A 26,349-nucleotide genomic window follows, 5' to 3' on the forward strand; every position below is an offset into this window, starting at 1 on the left:
AAAATAGAGATATGTTAAACTTCCACACTTCACAATATAAGAAGGTCTTGAAAAGGGACAAGAGCAAAAGTAGGGGATTATGAGAGAGGTTGCCCTTGTAATAATGGCACAAATTTAATGCTCTTTCTGAAATAACTTGCATGATGTTAAATCATGTTATTTTATCATGATATGCTATTGTTGAACATCGTTATACCCTATATGGTCAAAAGTTTGTGGACACCTGACCATCACACCCATGCGTGCTTTTTGAACGTCCCAGTCCAGATTTAGTGCCCCTTTGCTGTTATAATAACATCCATTCTTCTGGGAAGGCTTTCCACTCGATTTTGGACCATGCTTATGGGGATTTGTTCTTTCAGCCACAAGAGCATTAGTGAGCTCGGGCACTGATGTCAGGGGAAAAGACTCAGTGCGTTCCAGTTCATCCCAAAGGTATTCATTGGGGTTGAGGTCAGGGCTCTGTGTAGGGCACTCGAGTTCTTCCACACCAGCCTTGTCAAACCTTGTCTCCATGGACCTCGCACAGGGGCACTGTCATACTGGAACATGTTTGGGTGAGGATCCTTAGTTCCAGTGAAGGGAAACTGTAATTATACAGAATACAAAGACATCCTATACAATTGTGTGCTTCCAACGTTGTGGCAACAGTTTGGGGAAGACCCACATAGGAGTGTGATGGTCAGGTGACCACAAACCTTTGGCCATATAGTGTAGTATATATGACTAGTTGGTTTGTGCATTTTGAGTATCAGGATTCTATCCAGATAGAGATTATTCACACAGAAATGCAGGTGTGAATCTGCCTGAAAGATATTCAAATCTGATTTCAGTCTTACTGCTCGAACCTCTTCAGAAAGTCTCATATGCATTTTATCTGGATATTATACAATTAAATATGCATTCATATGTCACTCCAAGCCACATCTGACAAACAAAACCCCTGAAGACTAAGTGTTTGAGGAAATTAAAAACAAAATGCTATACCTCATTCTTTTTCATTTTCTTTTTCAAAATAACTGACAAAGAACAGCAACATAGGAAGTTGGTGGCCAAGTGCAATGAGATGATTGCATCTTATGCATTTGACTACTGGTGTAAACGCATGTTTAAATCATGTCATGATACAATCCAGATACATAACTCAAATGACCGTATGTAACCAGGGTAAATATGTAGGTAGATGCAGGCACTATTTTAACGAAATGAACTTGCAAAGTGCTTACATAATCAAACTGCTAAATAGTATCCATGTTCTCGTCTGTAGGAAACATCCCTTCTCCTGTCACCCCAAACTCGTACAACAGTGTTCCTCCACCCCAGGGCCCTCCAGATTTGATGTCTCCTTCCTCAGATGGCCCCACAACCAGCCAAAGCACCCTATCTCCTCAGTCACCCTCCAACGAGCTCCCTCCTCTGGTCCAGAGCACCAGCTTTCTGGACTCTGTGCCTGTTACCCTGACCATGGAGCCACGGGACTGGATGGGGGTTGAGGACATGGCCGTGCAGGGTCCCCGTCTGCCCTCCTCTAATGCTCTAGGAGCCGTGTCCAAAACGCAGCCCGAGGGGAGAGGAGCAGTGCCTAGCAAATCTTTGGAAGTGGAGCTGAGGAGAAGGCCTGGAGAGGGTTTTGGCTTTGTCATCGCCACACAGGACATGACGAATGGATGTAAGTGCTGCCGGCTTTTATTACTGACTCAGATTCAGTTCCAGCTTCAGGGATTATGTTTCCATTTTAGAATGCTTGCTGGGAGTTAATTCGGCAGTATAACAGTGATTTGTACAAAATGCAATAGCCTACAGCATAAAAAGGCAATACAAGTACAAGCTTTGCAAAAGTGTGAATGTGGATAATTGTGTGATTTTGAACTCCACTGTGTTTTTGAACTTTATTGTTTTTCAAAAGTATTGGTTTCTTTGGTCTTGCCTTTTTTTAAAAAAACAGATTACTAATGACCATATTGACCAATATCAATATCTTCATTTCAGTGCATCATGCATGAATTAGGTCTTCATCAGTGCTATGGGTTGTGGAAGGTCCTTTATCACATTTTAACATTTATTTTAACTAAGTTCCTAGTTATAGTCCTGCAGGTGCTAAAATTCAAAGAGCATTTTGCATTTTAGATCGCATTTTGCATTTTAGATTGCATTTTAGATCAACTTGCATTTATTTTTCTATCTTTTGTTCATGTTCATTTTTTATTCTCTAAATCTTTTATCAGAACTCCAAATAGCAAACACAGAGGAATTTGCTGGATAGGTTAGAATGACATACTTTGTATCGAAACTAAGGTCAGCCAGTGAAGAGAGTCTGTTTGTCTTCTTACTGCAGTGAATTTGTACCAGGTTTAGTGCAGAGGATCCCTGAGTAACACCCTAATCCTGCTTTATTTCACTCGCTCAGTACAGGAGAGGCCAGCGAGCCAAACAAACACTAAATCCACTCCTTTCACATTCTTTTATTTTTGCTAAAAAAAAAAAACTGGGTGGGGGTATTATTTTTCCCAACACCTGTGACTATTATGATTCATACAATAGTGCTGTGTACATGCACCAAAAACGCTTAATTACCAATATCAAACTAATCATGATGCAGTCTGATTTTAAGCTTATGTGTGTGAAGGGAGGACATAGATGAATCCTTGAGCATTTTACCGTGTTGTGCAAGTTCATGTTTCGCAATGCTTTAATAAAGTGCACCATCGTAAGGAGGCATCAGTGTATCTCTGGGGGTTTAACATCATCTGGTTTGACCTCATTCCTGCAAAGGTTAAGTTGTTATGCAAGTTGTTATGCAAGTTATCCAGTGCGGTCCTCCAGGTTGTGTGGTGTGTGTTTGGTATTGTGAAGCAGAGGATAAAGTGTGTGTGTGTGTGTGTGTGTGTGTGTGTGTGTGTGGTATATAAGGTTGTAAAGAGTAATTATATGTGTTACAATATCCTTCCTGGCAGCTTGAACCAATCTGGCTATTTTCCTCTGACCTCTCTTATCAACAAGGCATTTCCACACACAGAGCTATTGCTCATGCACTGTTTTTTGTTTTTCGCACCGTTCTGTGTAAACTCTAGATACTGTAGATAGGAGATCAGCAGTTTCTGAAATACTCAAACCAGCCCATCTGGCACCAACAACCATGCCACAGTTCACATTTTTCCAGTTCTGATGTTTGATGTGAACACTAACTGAAGCTCTTGACCTGAATCTGCATGATTTTTTGCGTTGTTCTATAGTTAAACAGTTCTGGCAAATGAATAAATAGTAATAAATTTTCATAGCTGAATTGGCATCTCCTTTAGTAATTTACAAGCATTATAAGAAATTACAGTTTATCTTGATTAGGTCATTATATTCGTGCCAGATGGGTATAAAACCCTGATATTATGACAGATGTGAAAGTAGATATGCAGTAAGAGGCATGGCTCCTTTACTGTATCACTCTTATATCCTTATACATGATGTTGTGTAACTTGAAGTGTGATGCCACATTACCTGTTTTCTGCTTTCTGTCTATCTCAGTTTATCTCCCTTCACCACATACTCGCACATAGATACACAGATATGCAAACACACACTCGACTTCACTGTATCGTTGCTTCGCTCTTTAAGTCGATCTTTCTTGCACATGCCTGCTGAATGTGAAATCTCACTCTCCATTTTAAACCAAATACATGCACAAACATAAATATCCTCAAATATGCCTCTCCCTGCTATCTACCTCTGTTCCTCCCACCTCTCCGTTCTCGCTCTCTCTCTCTCCCCCCTCCGTCCTTCCCCCCCCCTTCACTCAGTTTGCGCACTTTCACCCACTCCCCATCTCTCAGTTGCACTCGAACAGTGCAGGAGTGTGTATCGCCTCTGTCTCTGCTCGAAGAGAAATAGCCCTAGACGTTCTAGAACTTTATGTAAGTTTAAAGATTGATGGTTGGCTCTCTGTGGATTTGAACTCTTCGACCATCTCATCAAAACACCATGTTGGAGCGACTACAGTCTGCCATGAAATCTGTCAAGGACTCTAAACGTAAATACTCCACTAATGTTCATAATTTTCTGATCATGTTTTTAGAGATGCAAGGTTTTTTCAGATCGCAGACTTGTTAATTTTCTGACAAATCTTTGCTCAGCATTTTCCCGTACTTTCTGTCTTGTTTTCCTGTGTGTTTGTTGCTCCTGATTCTGTGTGGAGTGCGCACATGTTTGGCATGGGAACATTCGGGATGTGCACGCACCATACAGATTCTGCTGCTCACTGTCTGTGTGTGTGTGTGTGTGTGTGTGTGTAGAGAGAGAAAGCATTGTGCTGTGTAAGTTGTGAGTCACCACTACATTGTTACAGTGATCCGTGTCCCTTTGGTTTCAGCCCAACTCTAATTGTGCAGCTTTGGTGGACCCGAACTGAATACCTGAAATATTTCCAGCTGCCTCTTACAGTCATGAATGGCCTAATTCTTTGCCTCTGCATCAGAAAGGGATTTGGGCTCTTTTATTAAACCACACTGATGCCAGAATTTCTCACAAACAGACTTTCGGAGTTTCACACAATTTAGCATAGATCAGTGAAGACAATTAGTCATATACCATAAATCTTAGGAGTCTAAGAGGTTATATCTTTTCACTAATTTCATTAATTATTGGGGTTTATATTGCTGTGGAACAGTTTGACCAAACAAACCTTTAAACACAGGACACTATCTAAAATACCTCTTTCATGGTTACCTCTTGACCAGGCTTCATGTAGAACTTGGCAGCATACAAGCTTGTATGTCTTGAGGGTGTTTGAAGGGTAAATCATTGACAAAACAAGGCAAGAGTCTTATGATCCATTAGACATTTTAGCCGTCACCTTAACTTTAAATGGATTGATTTATGATGTTTAAGAATGGGTTCACTACAAATGGTTAACATAGAAAAGAAAAATACCTGGGCTCCTTTTCATGTTTTATATTGCAGTATCCGCACATCATCTGTATCCTTTCAAGACCTGGCAGTTAAATGTAATATATACAGGATAGAAGTTTGAAAAATGTGTCAAGTGTTTGCATGATCTCATTTAAAAAGAATGTTCTCAAGAACAGTACCAAAGAACATCTTGTTTTGCTGTACCTGGCATTGCACAAGCAGGGGCGTACTCTATTCACCATGGTGTGATGTACCTAACAGTTGCTGTATATCTTCAGTGACTTAAAACACAAGAATCAGACGAGTATGTTCACAGGTCATAGATGTGTAGTATTACTAAATTGTCCCTGTATTTTTCATGTCCTGTGCTCTGTACTCGAAAGAAGAAAAGTTGCACTTGGTAAAATATTAAACAGATGGTTAAACTTTCTGCCCCTGTTTCCCCAGGGAGAGTGTGTGTGTGTGTGTGTGTGTGTGTGTGTGTGTGTGTGTGTGTGTGTGTGTGTGAGCGAGAGAGCTAGGGAGAGAACTAAGCTAGACTGAATAATTAGGTTACGCAGATACGTATCCGTTTCGCAACTAGAATAATTGTGATATACTGTTGCTTCTCTAATATACTCTAATATTCTGTAGTTTTATTTGTTTAGTTTCTAATCATGCTTGAATAATCATGTAATCATGCTAAATAGATTTTCCCAACTTCTCAATCTTCTAAAGACAAAATTGTTGTTTTTTTATTGTCATATTGTCTAATTATTATATCAATTATTCAGTCTAATAGCTGTCAGTAAAATATGTGTGAGGCTGAAAATCTCTGGTCTCAGTGCTGCTTCAGGCTAAATCAATGGGGAAAGATTGAGAAATGGGGGGAAAAAAATGATGTGGCCCACCAACATTCAACCAAACTGGACATGTAGGCATCTCTACTTACTTGTCAATTCAGCCAGTTATGCCTGTTGCACTAGCATTCTAATATTCTAGCCCAGGAAGCATGTTTCAGGGGTTTGGCTTTGGTAGGACCACTGAAAGTTCTGATATTCTGAGTTTAACTTCTAACAAAATCATTGACTATACCTTGAAACACATATATAAACACACACAGACAAGGAAGACCACCCTACCCTGTGAGACAGTTTGTCATTTGCGTCTATGGTAACTCAATTCAAATTGAGCATTTGTCCATGTGCCCACCTGAGTCGCATTACAGTACACATACATGATTTCAGAACAGAGGATGAACTTATGGTGGATTTATACTGACTATTTTTTGTGGCATTAGTGAAGAACCAAGAATGTACAGGTGTGGTGTAAACTCAGACTCAAATACGCACATTTACATGCAACGTACATTTGAATACACACTAAAATCATTTCATGTGAGTCTCATCTTCTTTGTTTCTTTCTGAAGCAGAGAATCAGGAGGGACAAATACGTTCATGCTGTCACTTGCAGGACATAAACACATGAAAGATGCACTATACCCACATTTGCATATAGTAAATTAGTACTAGAGCTGTCTGTGTATGTTGCTTTTTTCCTGCATTTTGTACCTGTGTATGTAGGTCCACTTTAATCAGCATTCCTCATCCATGTCAGGCAGTAACATAAATCTTCCTACTGCTTTAACCTCCACCATTGCGTAACTTGTCTCCACCACACACTGGTTCAAACTGATAACTCTGGAAAACTGAAGCATGTGTAAAGCCACTCGCTTTAACATGTTTAGTTAGCTGTCAGCTCAAGAGAAACCTAGCCAAGCCTAGAAATAAAAACATAGGCACTCCAGGCATATAAACAGGTTGAATGTCCCAGGGATATAAAAAAAAAGTAAATAAACAGTTTTCACTGCAGACATGCAACACACTGTGACGTCCAAGGTCGTTTGAGGAAATGCCAGGAAAACAGCAGAACACTGTTGCTGAGGAGCTTTGAAATTTCACCCCATTGTTTCTCTCATCTGCAGGAGTTTCTGTTTGTTTAGTTTTGCTGATATTTTAGGATTTTGCAAGTGTTTGAACTTTTGTTTGAGTTGGAACATGTGGGTGTGTTTATTAGGAGATACGTCTACCTAAAAGATCATAGTGTTTATGAATGTTTTTGTCATTAGTTTTTTAATATTTTTTTGGTAGGTTGATTTAGTTGGTGTAAAATATAGTAGATTTGGCACATTGCCTACCTAAAGCCTTTAGAGTAAAAGGTTTTTCTTGTTCCATGCACCAGCACCACCCATCTTATCAAAAGAAGGCTGAAACACAACTCCGCATATGTACAAAACACCTTCCACTTCACACCATAGCGGGCTGTCCAACCTAAATCTCAGACCTGTAACTGTAATACATCGGTAGTTGCCTTTTGGGGTAAAGGGGGCAGTGCTTTATAAAGCTGCGCAGCTCTGGACAAGCTGGGGCAGTGCTAATTTTAGACAATGGGTTCTTTTCAATACTCTAATTATTGCCTCTTCAACTCTTCCACTCTACGTCCTGTCATACTGATGTGCCTGATCGAGATAGGGTGGAAAATGTTTTTAAGTAGTATAGAACTGGATAACTGCTATGCTTCATTTAGTTTAATATTAAGTAAACTAGCTACTATTACAACAAGAACCAGTCTTATTAGGTACATAATGAAATAGCTAGTAAGCTATTGGCATTTCACTCAGCTCTGAAAAACTCTGGAAAAAATAAAGCATTAAATAAAGTTCCTCAAGAGGCTTTTTGATGTCAGCTGGACCACCACAGTCACATCCAAGTAATGGTGCCTTTGAAATTACATAATTATTGAAGATCACTCTATTATTTAAAAAAAATTGAAAATGACTATTTCAGTCTTATTATTTTAGAATACTTTTTTGGCTAAGTTTGTAACTTTTGATGATGAAAGAGCAACTGTAAAATACTGTTCAAAGTAACAGGTATAGGCAAACTTTTGAGTGGTACTGTACAAGCCCTTAATGAATAATGAACTTAACATAGGTATTTGACATGAATAATATATAAGTATTATCAATAATGGACAGGGAGATGAATAATGTAGATTTTGGTCTACCCTGATAACTGGCAGTGTATAGAGAGAAGCAGACGGCTTTCCTAAGTGAGCAAGCACTTTATGTTCAACACACTACATATGCACCTAAGGTTCACTCTGGTTGTCATGACAAGCCTCTGATTGTCTATACATACATACACACTGTATCTTATCTTTTCAGTAATAAATTAAAAGATGTAGCTTTCTTTCAGTAAGAGTAAGTAGGTGGAATGTAACAGACGATCATGTTTTAGTTCATGAAATGATCACCATCTGGCTGTTTTATCAGGTTGCAAATATAAGATTTGGAATGTAGTAAAGACAGATGGCTTTTTTATACATGGAATTTTTTACATAGTGTCCAGTGCTAGCATGCAAGTGCTTATGGTTAATGATATTCATGTTATTACTTCCCAAAATAGATGGTTAAATCTGATGAAGGTGATTTTTGCTAACGTAGTTCTCTGTCACTATAATAAAGTAATGCCCCCATCTGCTCTTGTATTTTTAATTTGGGGAGCTTGAGAGAGAGCTATGTTTCTTCTGTGAGGTTTAGAGTATGAAATATGCCTTTTTTAACCTCATATTTTTTTTTATTGGCAGCATGGACTTTACATTCCTACAGTCTATTGCAAATGATGGTAGAATCAGGTCTAAGTAAAACTGAACAAATCTAAACACTAAATGTGTTTAGTGATGTGATGCTAGTTAGTTATGTCTGCTGAAAAGCCACATAACACACAAACCATTATTTATTAATATTACCTTTTGCAAATGGCAGACTGTTCAAGTTTTTCTGATGAACTCCTTAAGTCCTTAAGTTACTTCACATATGTCATATTGGTTAAAGCATATGCATTGAGCAGCCAGTGTGTGTAAGAACAGTGTAGTTATTTTGCTTCTAAACTTGGCCATTTAAAACTCTGTGTGAATCACACGGACTGCTCATCAACTTAGATAAAAGAATAAAGTACATATTTTTACTGGTTTAATGTTATCAGTTATTACAGTGATCAAGCCCTAATTTAAACATAGGAAAATTGTTGTAATATTTACTCCCATATTAGTCCCATATACTGACCACTGTAAAAAGAGTAAAACACTATTTGTGCAAAAATGTACCAAATTTGATTGCTTATTAAGCTTCTATTTGCAAAATTTCAAATAGCACTGATTCATAATTAAATCAGTTTAAGGTTGTTGTTCTCTTGCCCTCATTTTGCTGCAGGCAGTTATTGTCTATGCACAAGCAGCTCAATCAAAACTAATCAATTAAACATTCAGCTTGCAACCAGGACTTGTTATAGGATACAACAGAGTGCCACAGGAGAGAACAGAAAAAAATCGGTACCTGGGTTTTTTTTGCAGATAGCAGCAGTGTGAGCAGGAAAAATCATTATATTTGTTTGAGTCCTCACTGTTTGGTGATATTCTTAACGATTTGGAACTTTGCAGCTTTGTGTAACCAACCAAAGTGTAATTTTTACTATCAAAGAGTGTTACTGGTTCTTTGTAACCTTGGGGTGACCAGTGGCAATGGAGGTATGAGCCCAGGTAAGCAAGTCAGCACTAAGATTGGAGGAGGAATAGCCCTTTGTTGGAAAGGCATTGGGCAGGAGTAGGGTCAGCACCCCAGCACCCTTTTACAGGGTGGATGTGCAGGAATAGGAAGTGTGGGGAAAATTTAATCATCGTTGTAGGATATAAAAATCTCATCAGTGTAGGATATAAACATTTTTGTAGGGAGACAAATGTCCCTGAGTACATCATTAAGAAAGGCCTGGAAGACAGAGGGGGTATTGTTGGGTTACTTTGTTTTGGTTCAGGCCTCAATAATCTATCGAGACTCCCTCCCCTCTTGTGTATAAAGATGAACCCTGCAAATGCAGCAAGGTGATGTAGCCTTGCTGCAAAGCCTGAGCGAAACATTGTTCCATGGCCTTGTTTTCTTTGCCAGTTAGAGGGTAGATAGATTCATGATCAAAAATCACATGGTGTATGAGAGCAGGTCTAAGGGTCCTTGTGGAGGTACATTAGGAAGCATACCATCCAGGGACTGTCATTTCTTGGGTGATTCCTGGGTTCTGTAGAGACAAGGAGACTACGTATATTGATTGTTAAAGAGCACAGGCAGTTCTCAGTAAGGGGACCAGTCTATGATTTCTTATTCACTCCATAAGCTTCTTGGGTTGTGATATTGAAGCTAGGATAAATCGAGCACAACAGGGCTGTTAGGGGATGCCATGATCGATGGACCATGTTGCAAAACATGAAGCAGACAGACGGACTCAAGTGGAGGGTTTCTGGTTTTGTCAGAAGCACTGTATCAGACAAACCAAAGTGCAAGACAATACTCAGAAATGTGAGCCAGGCTAGTCAGGCGATCAGCAAGCAGGCATAAACTAAACAAGACTAAATCAGGTTATGGTTAAACCCTGTTCAAGACAGGCATATAACAAAGGTTTTTCCATTCCTCACAGACCCAATGCTGGAGTAATGAGAGTCCTGGTTATTTAAAGTAGTGTGATTGCAAATAGTTCAGTTTCATTAGTAATCAGGTGATTTTTAAAGGGGGGCAGGAGCTTAACGAGGCCATATGAAGAGCTTGCAGGCTCAGGAGCACAGGAGTTGGAGCCTGCAACTTCAGGAGTCCACTGCAGTCAAATAATTGCCATTAAGCCTCTTGAGTAGCACAACAGAGAAGTGTTTACCCTATCGTCAGGAGATTATGATTTTGAATCAGGGCATGCAATTGCTTGCTTGCTTGCTTGTTATTTGGGGTAAATCAGGGCCTAGTTGTAAAATGTTAAAAATGGTTTTCTGGACATCATGATGTACACTGGAGTCTAGAAGTCGGGCCATAACCAAAAACTCAATCGTTGATCAAAAACTAATCTAAAATTTGGGTGACGTTTGTTTTTTTAAGAATTCATTTTCAATTCATAAATGCTGATGATTAACTGGTCAAAATTGTGTTCGCTTTTCTCTTGGGGTGCAGGGACATTCCTTTGCACTGGAGGTTTTTGGATCCTTCTGCATGTCTTCAGAATAGCAATCCATGGTTTTGCTTGTAGCTTTTTTAATTGAACTTTTGGTCTTCAGACTAAATGCAGTTGTTAATAGTAAATATGAGAAATGTGTGTCTGTTGTTGTTTGCATCTGGGAATGTTTGTGTTCCTGTTTTATGTTCATGCAGCGTCTCCTTGGCAGATTGCATTTGTTGGAATGAAACAGGAAAGTGAGAACTGATTGAACGATACGCTACATTGTGCCAACACCTGTCTGAAATGCTGTATTACACTATCACACCTCTCACTTGTTCCCTCTCAAAAGGAGGATTGAATTGCTTATTCGGATCAAGTTCTCACCAGCCTCTTTCCCTCGCTGCAGTGGCATCAACTTACAAATAAGGCAAAAACACTGGTACAGGACTTAAGACTCTGCATGCACATCACACATAACAAATTTGTATTTGAAGAAGTTACATATCCAGTAGTAAGTGTGAAATGTGTTGTGATCCAGTTGCTGTGAGCTCAAGCTTCACTTCATGGCATAATCGGACACACAGCCTGCATTCTATTATTAAATCTTTCATCAATTATTAGCAGCGCTGTCACTGTGTGTGGCCTCTTTGGTGGCTGATGGAACTATTTTGGACTGCCTTTGCCTAATATTGATTATGTATGCATGTCCTCATAGAAGGAAAGAGGGAGACCGCAATAGATCCTTTAACCGTCATGTTCCATTCTCTGCTTAGCAGTGCAATGTCCTATTGAGCCAGGTCAAGAGTGCAAAAGAAGAGATGGAGGGGATGTGACAGGCAATACTGTCATCTTTTTGTTTGATCTTGTTACTCTCAGGTCAAAAATGAACTGAACCCTTGTACTAAGAATACATTTTTAAATTATTTTATGTGCATATAAAGTTTCATATCACAAAAATAAATTTGTTATATTAGCCTTTTTGTGCTGCACTATTAAAAATATAAAATGGGTCATTTTGTCCCCAACAGAATATAATAGTTAAACCTGAGCACAGGTTTGTGTTGAATAATTGTCTTGTGCCCTGTAATTATTGGCAGTAATCATGGAGGAAATTAATGCGTATATGTATGTATATTGCATAGCTGCAATATAGTGCAATAATACATTTACAAATACAGTACATCTGCATAGCAGCCACATTAAAAAATAACAGATATTTGCTATATTAGAAGGATTTTCATAACTACCACTGATTTAAGCACAAATCTTTTATAAGCATGTTGAAAGTAACATTTCATGAGGTATAGATACTGAGCAGTTTGGCGCATTAACACTAATTCAGGATACTCCCCTCTCTGTCCTCTCTCTGCCTCTCTCCAGCATCGTCACTGTTCTCTCACAGGTTTGTGACCGTACGGAGGGGCAGTCCAGCAGCCCGCAGCGGTCAGATCCAGCAGGGTGATCATCTGGAGGCAGTGGAGGGCCGCTCTGTGCTCACGCTGCCTCACAGAGAGCTGGCACAGATCCTGCGGCGAGCAGGAAACACACTCCGCCTCACCATCATCCCGCGCTCCAACAACAGTATGCCTATCCCTCTTGTTCTGTTCAATATTTAGAAATGCATGATGCAGGATCTCCTTTGATTAGAAGTACACTTATAGGTTTAACTTTAACATGTTGTCTTTGTTTGGTGGAAGTTTAATTTAGATTATTTTTTAAGTATTCACACATAGACCTGCTGATGGCAGGCATGTACATGTATAAAGAATGGGACAAGGACTAGAATCACCTTTTTGTTCTATATTTACAAAAATCTGTTATTTTTAATACTTGCATGCCATTGTTACTTTCAGGTAAAAATGACCCAATCTGTGAAATATTTGATATATTTGATTTTAAACAATATGTTCATGTTCATTAGGGAAACTGAGCCAGGTACAGGAAGCTTTGTGTCGAATTTGTTAATGTATTTTGCTCCAACTTTAAAATGGGTCATCTTGTCCCAAACAGAGCAGAAAAGAAACAGTGAACACAAGTAAAGTTTGGCAGTGGCAAGGTTTGCCCTGTTCCATCTAATCTTTGTACTTCAGTTTACCTCATTTATAAATTCTGTGTCTCAGGGCAGCTTTTTGTAGAACAGCTTGTCCTCCAGAGGGCACCAGTGCATCATTTGTTCATGTGGGTTTTTTCTTGTGACATTTCTCTTTTTCTTTCTCTCTTAGATGCCTCCAACCTGACAGAGTACACAGACTTTGATGCAGATAGCAAGTTAAGAAAAGGGCACATAGCCAGACAAAAGGTGACTTTCTTATGGGCTTAATATATACCATAGTATCATAAATATATAATTTTATAACAGCAATGAATGTCATTTCAGTCGGCGAGGTACCTAGCAACCATTATTTCTCAGAGACCGGAGAGGGAAAAAAAATTAATCACTTTTTTAGATTTTAAACATAACACATATTGAGTTAGAGGTTATATATAGAGGTTATATATATATATATATATATATATATATATATACAGATTAATTAACAGGAGACCTGCAGATATCATATCAGTGCCATCAACTACACCTCCCATCAACCCCAGCAAATGACATGACCTGGTCACATGCCTCACTGATTACTCACACCTGTTTTGTGTTTCACTAATTAGTAACTGTCCCTGCGTCTCAAGTACATACTTTTTTGTGTGTAGCAAAAGAGTATACAAGTACTGGGACATACTAATACATTGTGTAACGGAAGAGAACACTGTCACCCTAAAAAAAAAAAAAGAAAACTCCTTGTTGCATTTCAGCTTTTCTTCATTCATTATTCCTTATATAATTTATACTATGTTATTTAATGTACCATTCCCTTGATTTATTTTTCCATATATCATTTACACCTCTCTAAAATGTGTCCTTGAATTCGGCAAAGCAAATGATCACAAGACTCCTCCTTCACACAAGGAGTTGTGGGCAATATTAGTTGAAAAAGTGTCCATGGCTCCACACTTCGAAAATCTACCGGAAATAGTAGACCATCCAGGGACCTTTGGGATACTCATTTCAATATATTACAATTTGGGACACACTAATTCTAACCTTGGATACTATTTAGGACGGATAGTAGGCGAATTGAGACGCAGCAACTATTAAAGTTCCGGTTTTAGTTGTCAAGCTTTTATTGCGCATCACCTCTTTTGTGCTAAGTATCCTGTGTGTTTTGTACCACCTTGCTCTTGCCCTCATTTTTGCTTTTATTTGTTTCCATGCAGGATTCTTGTTTCTATTTTTGTTTGTGGTATTTGTATTTCCTTTAAAAAACAGAACCTGCACTTGCATCTGTCTTCCATATCTGACAGCAGATGTCTAGTGCGACTGCTGAAGATTGCGACTACCTTGTCGAAGTCAAGCAGTTTTGCTAATTCCCATTCTAATAAGTTATATTATTCTGGAATGATGATTTTAGAGCTGTGTTGACTTAGCACTGGCTAGGAACTAACACCGCTTAGATGCACTATATGGCCAAAAGTTTGTGGACACTTGACCATCACACCCATATGTGGGTCTTCCCCAAACTGTTGCCACAAAGTTAGAAGCACACAGTTGTATAGGGTGTCTTGTATATGTCTTTGTGTTTTGTATCATTACAATTTTCCTTCACTTCAACTAAGGGGCCCACACCTGTTCAATGTGTGGGCCCACCTGTGACAATGCCTTTGTATACAAAGTGAGGTCTATAAAGAATGGTTCGAGTGGAAGAACTCAAGTGGCCTGCACAGAGCCCTGACTCACTGAACACCTTAGTGATGAACTGTAACGCTGTGACTGCACACCAGGCCTCCTCACCCGGCATCAGTGCCTGACCTCACTAATGCTCTTGTTGCAAATCCCCACAGCCATGGTCCAAATTCTAGTGGAAGAGTGGAGGTTATTATAACAGCAAAGGGGGCACTAAATCTGGAATGGAATGTTTAAAAAGCACATGGGTGTGATGGTCAGGTGTCCACAAACCTTTGACCATATAGTGTTACCAAAGTTACCAAAGTCCACCAAAAAGAACAGTCAGGAGTAGCTATGCAATAGTTTGAGCCATCACAAATCCAGGGGCACCCCTGTTTAATAGTATCTGGAAGGCTTTAAATATGAACAATATTAAATATGGAATTTCAGTTGGATAGTCTAATTCACTTTTCACCACTGTTATTATCTCATTCACATTTTCTTTCCATCTCTCCCTCTTTGTCCTCACTCTCTTTCTTTCTTCCAGCAGGACCCACGGTACTACAGTGTGGATCTGGAGAGAGGCCCGACTGGTTTTGGCTTCAGTTTGAGAGGGGGGAGTGAGTACAACATGGGACTCTATGTGTTGGGGCTGATGGAGGGAGGACCAGCATCTCGCAGCCAGAAAATACAGGTACACACACACACACACATAAAATCCTTTCTGACATGTTCTGTATGCACCATTATGGACTTCATCCTTAACACAACCTGGAGCATCTCTAAGACATCTGTAATTACAGTAAATTCTCACAGTGTAATCTAGAACAGGATAGCATGTCTTACCCTTGTGTCAGGTGGTGTTTGCTCACTAATTTGCTCAGTAAATTGTTCAGTAAGGCCTGTCTTATGGTTTTAGGTGAGTGATCAGCTGGTGGAGATTAACGGGGACAGCACAGCAGGCATGACCCATAGCCAAGCTGTAGAACAGATCCGCAAAGGAGGACACCGCATCCACCTGGTCCTGAAGAGAGGAAATGGATATGTACCAGACTACGGTAAGGAGAAAGGGACATCAAGGCTTTCTTCCCAGCTGACTGATTCATTTTGCACTTGGGATTTGGATACTCTTTTTTGGTCTTAGCTTGTTTGGAGGGAATCTCTCTGTTCACTTCCAGCACGATGGGCAACTTTCTGTTCACCTTTTCCTAACTAAGCTTTGGGATTTTTCTTCTTTGTCTTGTCTGTTTTTCCCTTTTTTTATTTCTATCGGTCTTCCATGCGGCTGTCATCCCCCCCTCCCTCTTCTCTCTTCCTCTTTTTCTTTCTCTCTCTATCCCTCAGTGGAGCTTTCCAGCTTATCACTCTGCATGACCAACTCCAAACAGGGCGAGCCTTGCTTCTATGTCATCGGCCGGACAGAAAACACACGGTTGGTAGCTGTTCCTATTAGTTTTGCCTGTTTTTTTTTTTTATTTTAGGTTTCTTTAGGTTCACACTGGTGTTTTGGCTCTTTTCATTTTCTCCCTGCTTACTGTCTTTAAGTGACTGCCAGAGTTAACCTTTCACCTTCATCTTACCCATTCTGTACACCCATTGACACAAGTGTAAGTAGTTGTTTTAAGGACTTAAATCCCAGGGAACTTCAATTCATCATTGTTTTCTAGTTAGTGATAGTCCAGTGGACATGCAATATGCATATACAAAGTTGGAATACTGTCATTCAAGTCAAGTGGGTTTTTATTGTCATTCCTATATACAGCTTTTATACATTGGAACGTAATGTCTTTTCTCCAGGACCATGGTGCAACACATAACAGTACGCAAGACTGTAAACTATTTGGTAATGTATCAGCAATAGCATTAATTAGTGCCCTTCCAACTTCACTGTAAACTGGTCTATTCTAATCTTGGGTAAAGCATCCATAACCTTTAACCTTTACTCACACCAATCACAAGGCTGATGCTGGTTGTCCCAACCACTTAGCATTTATCCAACCTTTCCATACATGCTTGAACAGTCTCTTCATGTCTGAACATCCTAGTAACTGAAAGCTGATTTAGCAAAAGTAATCTGCTGTGATCATTTTGTAACTCTCTAGATTTGTACATTACGTCTGATTGTATGGTCTAGCAGGTGAGCATCTCCAACAGAGTGTTGTCATTTATGCATGGATGGTTTGCAGGCTGATCTGATCAGTGTTATCAGCCAGTTTTGTTTTATGACATTTCTGTATTGTTTTTAGGGGCCCAAGCACACCATTGTACATTTTGATAGGTTAACAGTATGGATACTGAGGACAAATTAATTGTTAGGACTTTGTCCATGCAGTTGATAGAATTGCTTGAGTTTCTTGAGTTGCAACTAACACCTGATTAACAGTTGAAATTTGGTCAGATTTTTATTGGACACAGGTCTCTAAATATACCTAAACAACAGCTGGCCCAACCAACATTCATGGCTGCCAATAGCTGATCATACAGTGACTGTTTACGAAATTTAAGAAAATCCTGCTATATGAGATGTGTCTGCGACGACACACTAAGTTTGTAGCATGTATCAAGTATATGCCAGGTAGGGCATCTAACACAATAATTGTTGCTTGATTCTATATTTTTTATTTAGATTTTTCTGAATTTTTAATATAAAACTCAATTTTAACACAAATGTATCACAGAAAAGTGTTACACTCTGGTCCCTGGAAATTTAAATGCTTATGACTTGTTATTTATATAGCATGTGGAAGTATTAAAGTATGCAGCAGGTATGTTGTTCAAATACAATGGGTTCTCCATTCAGAAAAGTGAAAGGAGATGAATGAAAGTTAGTAGTTCATAGCGTTCTTTTTACTCATTTGTCTGCTCACCTCGCATTCATTCCAGTCTACAATGCCTATTTGTTTAGACACTATAGCATGAGTGCTCTCATATGGCCAACTGAGTGTGTGTCTTTTCAAGTCTACATCTCTCTCTCTCTCTCTCTCTCTCTCAGGCCATGAAGGTGGAGCAGCCTCCCCCTCCTCCTTCCGCTCTGAGGAACCAGGTGAGATTGGAGTGGCTTTCTCCTTGCCCAGGAGCATTGAGAAAGGGGTGGACAGAGAGGCAGAGAGACGAAAGGGGCGGAGAAAAGGAGGCAGCAGCAGAGAAGGAGTAGAGGAGGAGAGGAGAGGCACTCCTGAGATTGAGCGGGCTTCGGGCGACTTGGTTAGCATCCCAGCGAGCTCCCACTCAGGGAGGAAGAGAGAGAGAGAGAAACCAACCCAGAGTACAACCAAAAAGGCTTCAAAAAGTACAGAGGGGGAGGAAGAGGATGTGCAGCGAAGAGAGAGGAGGGAGAGGGAGAAGGAGAAGAGGAGGAGTTCAGGAGGCAGGAGGAGCAGAGTGAAAACTGGAACTCAAGAGAGAGAAGACAGGGAACAGGAAGAGGAAGGGGAGTGGTCAGATGCAAGAGGGAGGAGGGGGAGAGATGAAAAGAAGGAGGGAAAAAAGAAGGGAAAAATAGAAAACAACAACGGTGATGTCCCTGAGGGCACAGAAGAGGTCACTGGGGTCACACAGAAAGCACCCTTTTCCTTCCTCATGCCTCTGGATGATGAAAGCAATCTTTCTGATGCTGACTCTGCACTCAGCTTTTCGGAAGTCAGCGTGTCTGCAGCTAGCATCTCGTTCACAGGGGCGCAGTGGCCCCTTGACCCCAGAGACCTCAGCAACTCCCAGGAGATCCCCGCTACCCCACACCTCACCCCGGGCCCATGGCTCGTCCCCAGCCCCCATAAACTCTCTCAGGTCTTAGAAGGAAACAGGTTAAGCCAACATTCAGGAGGCCTATGGTTCTGAAAAGCTTACTCTCTCTGAACTCTCTCTCTCATACACACAAACACAAACACACACACACACACGCATGTCATTTGGAGACCAGCACACCACCATCATCCCACCAGCCCTCCTCCACTTTGAAAAAACCTACACCTGTGTTCATATTTTCAAGAATAGCCGCTCGATTGCAACCAGTGCCCATGTCTGCAGTCCTGGCGAACTGAAATTACCATCACCTAGAGGCCAGTGAAACAAACAGAGAGAGCATGCTGCCATCATGGGATGGTTCTGGTTGGTTGCTAACATGCAAGGCAAATCCATATGCGTGTATGTATTCATAGTGTTGTTCATAGCATGTACAAGTTATTTTTTATCTTATGTCATTTTGACATTTTTTTTATTTGATATTTTATTTTCTTATGAATGCATTAAGATTCTATTACAGAAAAAAGAGGAAGATTTATTTAAGATCTGCATTAGCTGCTTGCTTTTCTGTGACCAGACTGTAACCCTCTCCCCCACTGAGTGTGTTGATCTAGCTGTCCGTGCTGGGGAAAGGACGGGGAAAGAACTGTTTTATTATCAGGCTAGCGAGCCATCTCAGACTTCTCCAGGTGCCTTCTGCTTCTTTAGCTGGTGTTTACCAAAAAAAAAAAAAAAGAATCTATATAATATAATAAAAAAAATTATTAAATGAAGAAAAGATTAAATGAAGTAGCAAAGTCGAGAGTGTGCAATTAAGTATTCTTCTGCCTCTTGAACTATAAACCTTTGCAAGACTCAGTACACAAGACAGAGGAAAAAAAAATACTGCACACATTCTGCAACCGGTCAGCGAGTCATTACAAGTGCCTCATGTGATATTCCTTTACGTGAAACACTAGACTTCTCTTATGATGTCTGTGTGAATTCAGGATCCCAGAGCTTTTGTTTCTCATGTTTCTCATGTTTGTGTTTAGAATCAGCGTTTCAGAGCCATTCCAGATTCCCAGCACATTTCAAAATCGCAGAAAAAGAAACAATCTGAAGGCCCATAAGATCCCATTTGCTCAGCCCTCCTCCAGTCTGCATCAAGATTGCTGTTACCACATCTGTCACTCACTCCCTAGCTTCATGTGTTGATCCCTCGTTTCAGGAGATAAAAAGGGCATTTTGATACTGGTCTTCTATGCATTTTGTAAGACTTACTGATCAAAATTGCGGAGGCGTTTTTTTTCTACTGAGGTCTAGATTGGGAATATTGTCTATTATAGAAGCGCAGGCGGTTTGCTGGGATGTGACTGGCATGGAACATAAGGGAAGACTTTCTGAGGTCATCTAGTGTCAGACGTACTGCAGCACCAGCTTATGCATCTCTCTTTACCTCTGACTGTCTAAGCAATAAGAGGCCATCTCCCTGTTTTCTGTTTCAGTATACACAACGTAACTTTACCCCCAAAAAATTCACTACAGAGCAGTATTTAAATTAGTTAATTAAAAAAGGACAAGTATTTCATAATGCATTTGTGAGATTTATAACACTGGTAGATGTGTATGCAGGATGTCATGTTATTCATGCTGTATGTAATAGCATGTCATAAGCATTTATCCAGTTAAAAGGAGTGCAAATGTATTATAAGAATTTAAGTAAAGTTTGCTGAGCTATTTAAGTTCATTGAACTAATGGAGACCTTAACCAGCCTACGTGTCCACTTTGTATTTGATACCTAAATGGGCAGAACTTGGCAAAATGCATCATCGTGTTTGTATTGAATTGGGATTACAAAACATTTTTCATGTCAGAGAGACAGTACTGTAGCAGATGCTTCTTGTAAAGCAAGACTATTGTACATAAAGTGAAATCCCAGAAAACCTGTAGGCTTTACACCAGAACAATATAATAAACCCTAGTCTGATTTATCAGCCACCAACATATCAGAAATACTATATGTAGCACAGAATATAATATCCTTCAAGGTATGTTTACAATAACTTATTATTATACCCTGGCACATGAAAACAGGCTAAAAGTGCCAACTTCTTCCATAATGTAACATGATGTTCGAAAAATATTGAAACTATTTCAAAGTTGCATGACTGTTAGATGTACTCTATGAGCATCACCCTATAGAAATATTTGTTTTTATTGTCCTGACCCCTTTTTTGACACTTTGTCATAATGTAATGTGGTGAAATGTGCAATGCTTTTTAGTGGCCCTCTTACCCCTTGAAAAGAAAACTTAGCATGGCTGCACCCTAGTGCTTTTTGTAACAAACAAGTTAACAGGCTCCTTGCTTTAGCTCCCTCCTTCACAATAAAACCAAGGCAAATATTCACCCACAGTGCCAATGTATAAGTATGCAATCCAGAAGAACAGTTTTGAACAGCATGCCCAATAATCACCATGTCGAAGGTGTCTACCTGTCAATTTATTTCAGCCAGTAGCCCATTAGATGAAGTGTAGGTTAAAAAAAAAACTGAGATTGTCTTATAAGAAGGAGCCATAATATGAGCCAATCATTGTATTTAACAAACGGTGCCATGTTTTGATACTATAACTTCTGAGGTCAAGCTACTTGCAGTGCTACTGCACTATTGAAATGCTAATTAACGATGTCATCCTCGTTCCCTTTGAAGAAAGGAATAAGGCCTTTGTTCTTGTATGTTTTTGTAAGTGTTGACAGTTGAAATGTCAAAATGTGAAAGTTAAGGTTCAGCTTTGAATTTCAACTTGAATTTATTACATTAGCCTTGTTAAGGAATCAGCCATTGTACAGAACAATAAAAAAACATTGCTTTTCCCCCTAGACTATATATTCTGTAGACAGTAGTTAGAGAAGTAGTAGGAGCAGCTGGACAGCTAGGAGAAAGATGACTGAAGGAGAGGGCACGGCCGGCAAAGCAGCACATTTCTGCGATGCTTTTGTTTTTACACAATTCACCAATCAAAACCGTTGCAGGAGTGTACATGCTTTTGTACATGCTTCTAGTGGCATGTTGCTTCCAGCCAAAATAGACGTATATTGCGCCCTTATGTGCACATGACTGCTGCTGCGCCGCTTGCCATGTGTAGCTGGATTAAAAAGCTACAATGATAAATGCTTCTGGCTCAAAATAAGCTCAGAGTTTAAGGATGTAACCACGCTGTCATGGATTGTATGGCGAGAAACAAATTTGTTAGTGTAAATGAGCTTTTGAGGTTACAAACATACCATCCCAAAGTAGGGATGCACCGAGATTTCCACCACCGCCTGCAAATGAATGGTGCTGAAAATTTTTGAATGGAAAAACTCACTTTTCAACAGATTATTTACAAACAATTTGTTGTTGTAGTTAGTGTGAAGCCTTCTAATGCATCACTGACATGTTCATGTAGAGAATCAGTTTGTTCAGTGTTGCCAAATTAGGTTGGATCCCCCACAGAGGGATTTTTTTTTTTGGACTCAAAGCAGTGGATCCAGTCTGGTAACCCTGAATCTGTTTTTCCTTTTTTACATCATATGTGTGCACCATTTCACACACACACACACACTCTACGTTACATTTTCTGGCACTACCTGATCCATACTGCACATGCCAATGATGGATACTTATTTGTATTTGCATGTGTTTTTCGCAGTGCTGGATTTTTTAAATGCTACCTGCTATGCAAACAATCAGTGATGTTACTTCATCACCATGTACTGCTTCGGTTAATTATTTTTATTATTCCAAAGCATAAAAAAAGGGTAATTAATTAAAGCAATTCCTGCAATGGTTGAGAAATTAAACTGATAAAAAAAATTATCTGGCACTTGTTTTTTTCAGTCCAGTGCGTCCTAAATTTTGGTCTCAGACAGGACTTATTTTCGGTGCATCACTACCTCTAAGATGTAAAAGGCTTGATTAGACTAAAATACTTGCATGCTTGATATAGCACACTGCTCCAGGTTATATCCTAAACCACAGTCATTACTATAACCCTAGCCAGAAATATATAAATATATTCCTCCACAACTACTGCCCTCTCCTTTGTTTTCTTTCTTCTGCTTCAGTTATACAGGAAGAAGATATAGGCAGATTTTTAAATTTTATTTGTTAACCAGGTCTTGGATTCCCTCCTCCTGACTTGAAGCCGAACAAGTAGCCACTGTTCTAAAGCTGCAGTTGTGCAGCAGGAACTTTGACTATACCTGAGGGTGTGTACATAGCAGTCCACACGACACTTAATAGTACAGATGTACAGGTTTTTATTCGTTGCTCTTGATATGTATGAAGATAATTGTATTGTTTTTGAATGCATCAACAGGGAGTTTTGAATTATGAACAATGAAATAATGACATGCAGTTACCACAATAAAGTGATTAAACTGAAACGAGTTGCCCGTGTTCACTGATTCATCCTGGCGTGTTTGCTAAATAAGATTTTTCTAAACTACTTCCAGTGGTTCTGAATAATACAGGACTACTTTGCATAGACATGTTATGATTTCTTCAGTTTAGCTAGGAGTAAGTATTACATACTATTTTTTTTATCTGACATGCAGTTATATTCCAGCCCAAAAATTAAATGTAAATCACTTTATCCTTAGTACATGCCTACATGTTATATTGTTATATTGTTATATTGTAATATTAGAGGAAAATATCAGGAACAAAACACTAAGAAATCCTAGCTCATGACTTCTTATTAGCATTATCATCTACATGAGTAGAGTGTGCATTCTCAATTTCTCCACTCTGTAATTTCATTCAGAGGTTGAATCTGTTTAATTTTATACTCATACACACAAACAGACAGCTTGGGAGATGTTTAACTCCCACACAAAGCAATATACAGTCTCCCTCCCACACATCAGTCATGTTACTGCAGGGAAACATCAGATTCTTCTCTTTAGAAAGAAATGCTTGTGAGTCCTTGTTCTCACAATCACACACAATATGAACTTTAGCAAAGAGTGTACATGTGTTTTTAAGAAATGCACTATTTGTCACATTTCAATAATCCTATCCTAATAAGGATCACGTAACACGAGCTTTATATTTTTTACACACATGTAAACAATTATCACAACATTAGGTTATATTAATTAATTAATTAATTAATATAAAAAATTCTGAAGGTTTTTGCTAGTCATTTGCTAGTCACCTGGGCAAGTGGAAGCTCCAATATTTTTGTTGCCAGAAACTTAATTGACTAGGCTGAAAAAAAATGCTTGCTAAGTTAACAAGTATGGTGAGCTCATTAGCTAGTTAAGTAAATTAATAAAGACACAAATGAGTACATAAAGTCCTGTGTAGATGACAACTTGTTCATTATTATTGTTCTTTTTTGAATAAAGTGTATGATGTGTGATATAGCACATTGTGTTTCTGCTCTTGACAAAATGTCAGCAAGTTGTTAGCCAAAGTTGTGGGCCAGTGGGTTTTAGTATGAGTAGTGCACTCTGTAGTTCCAAACACATTTTATTTAAATATGCATACCAAATTAAAACTTGTTCTGCAAAAGTCAACAGAAGGTAGAGTTTGTTCTTTCTCTGTTTGTTGAACAATAGAAGAAAGAAACCCTGGTAGGTCATTTATCACTTTAACCAGCGCTGTCTCAGTATTGTGATGAGGCCTAAATCCTGACTGAAAGATTTCATTAATGTTACTCCTATGTAAGTATGAGCCTAACTTTTCTAGGATCTTAGAGTTAAGAGGAGATTTGATATTGGCCTATAGTTAGACAATGGCCAAGGTCAGGTTTTGATAAAGATCTGATAACGGCTAGTTTCACCGCTAGCCTACTGAGCCTACTTTACACTAGACAACAATGAATAAAAAATTGATAATCTTGTTCCAGGTGATTTTTCCACACCTAAATAAGTGAGGCTAAGATTCACATAAATGCAATTCATTTAATTTGCTGCTGAGCAATTGGAGTGAAACACAAGTGAATTTACCTGTAACCTGGAATGGTGTAGCCATAAAAAAACAACCTCTACGAGTTTTCTAATACAGGGGTGTCAAACTCAAATTCTGCCCAGGATACATCAGCATTTTTGTCAGACAATGAAGGGCTGTGTATTATATTATATTATATTACATTATATTATGAATGCATTCCTTTGTTTAATCACCTGTTATTGGATACCAGCTGGTGTGATGAGAAACAGGATTAGCCAATCGGGATGATACATTTTTCCCTGTTTTTGTTTGACAGCTACTAGCCAGATAGCTACACTATAGCTAAGCACAGAGATATATAGGTGAGATCCGGTGAAGGAGCTGCTGGTGTTTACTGCAAAAGAAAAGTAGCTGAGGATTTGTAATATAATGTGTAATTTTCACCTGTTATTAACATGGTTATTTAATCATTTCCAGTGGAGCTGTCATAAAGGTATTTTATAGCATTCTTATTAATGTGGAAAGATTGTTTAGTGGTGGATTGTGTTTTAAGTGATTAAATAACAAATTAGTGTCATCGCCACTCCTGCTGCTGTCTGACATCCACCTGAAAAGCACGAGCATGTCACATTTACCAATTTAATTGTACACATTAGAAAAACAATCATGATTTTATTTTGTATATTTCCTCATCCCACCGAAATTAATTTCTGGTTATGCCACTGCCAGCACAACACACAACATGCTTCTGAATCAATTTTAGATGCAAGTGTGACTTACTTCAAGCACAGCACACTGGCACATTCAGACCGTGGTCAAGCCAGCCGTGGTAGAGACAGGAGTGCACATATATACAGCGGTTTACAGAGAGTACCCTTCAGATATTTTAAAAAGCTGAAAAAGGCTATTACTCATCGAGTTTTAGTTAAGCAGTTTGAGATGTGTTCGTGCGTGCTGAACAATGGCGGTCACTACGCTACGGATCTGCTGTGCATTCTGAATAATGTGAAAAGGTTGAGCAGTAGTGTAGGCATACTGTGGGCCTTTTCATTACTATTTTTTACAAGTTCACGCGGGCCACACAAAATGAGTCTGTGGGCTGGATTTGGCCCCCGGGCCTTGTGCTTGATATCATCTAATATCTTTCTGTCATTTCTATTCAGCACAATTTTCTTACTACTTTGGCCTTGTTTCTATTTGCTGTTACAATGTAGGAAAAAGCATGCAGAAACACACAAATACCCACAACATTAAAGAAGCTAGAAGCAGTGAAATAACCATGGGTAGTTTATATTATTTGCACATACTCTGCTCTTTTTGAAGACTCAGAATACAACTGACTAAAGTGTTTTGCAATCTTGGTATTCTGTCTATCGGAAGCTAATTTTATCACTCTAAAACTCTAAAACCAAACATTTGATTAAAAAAAAAAAAAACTCAATCCGGCCTAAAAAAAATTTTGAATGCTGAATGAAATATGTCTCCGTGGTTTAATGTTGGCTTATTCCTTTAAGCCTCTTAATAACTCTTTGTCTCTCTGTAAACTTTATAATGCTCGCTTCCCACACACACTCCCAACACCCCTTTCAGCATCGCATCCCTAAGCACTGACATTAGCATACATCAAAACACATTTGTACCACTGATGATCACACTTAAGCTACACATTGTCAGCTGTGTCTGTGGGCTCCTCTTGGGAATCGTGAACATTCTCTTAATTGCGCTCACTAATTACACTCTCCATGCTCTGCTATGCTAACTCTGAAATAAGGGGGCGGACAAAATGGACGGGGAGTGTTCTGGAAAATTTTACCCTTGTCTGCAGCTTCTCAGAACCTGATAAGAAGGAATTGAGGGCAGAATTTTTGGCATAAAAATTGGAAAATTTTATAATATTTTAAGCTTAACCTTATTGAGACGCTAAATACCTTTTACATATCTTTTATAAACACCTTTTAAATAATCTGCATCCATGGACCTTTATCCATTTTCCCCCAATTTGGTCATCTGTCACTTTCCGCTCACCAGCCAGTTCTCTCCTATCATAAGACAGCTATCAACTG

At 39.2% G+C, this 26,349-nt stretch overlaps 1 protein-coding gene across 3 annotated transcripts in view; it reads left to right on the forward strand.

Moving 5' to 3' along the window:
- The window catches only part of magixa (MAGI family member, X-linked a), a 61,200-nt gene extending 42,099 nt beyond the window's left edge, over positions 1-19,101 (forward strand). The window contains exons 12-18 of one of the 3 annotated variants that reach the window (XM_026913672.3): positions 1,268-1,669; positions 12,288-12,488; positions 13,130-13,206; positions 15,170-15,316; positions 15,542-15,680; positions 15,967-16,054; positions 17,615-17,758. In XM_026913672.3, coding sequence (XP_026769473.2) covers positions 1,268-1,669; positions 12,288-12,488; positions 13,130-13,206; positions 15,170-15,316; positions 15,542-15,680; positions 15,967-16,054; positions 17,615-17,621 — 1,061 coding nt within the window. In that variant the 3' untranslated portion in view covers positions 17,622-17,758. Of the gene's footprint in view, positions 1-1,267; positions 1,670-12,287; positions 12,489-13,129; positions 13,207-15,169; positions 15,317-15,541; positions 15,681-15,966; positions 16,055-17,614 lie in introns of all 3 variants that reach the window. The other 2 variants (XM_026913655.3, XM_026913646.3) reach the window with 2 other exon arrangements.
- The last annotated feature ends 7,248 nt before the right edge of the window (positions 19,102-26,349 follow it).

This window comes from Pangasianodon hypophthalmus, chromosome 8 (genome assembly GCF_027358585.1).
Source record: "Pangasianodon hypophthalmus isolate fPanHyp1 chromosome 8, fPanHyp1.pri, whole genome shotgun sequence".
NCBI lineage: Eukaryota > Metazoa > Chordata > Actinopteri > Siluriformes > Pangasiidae > Pangasianodon > Pangasianodon hypophthalmus.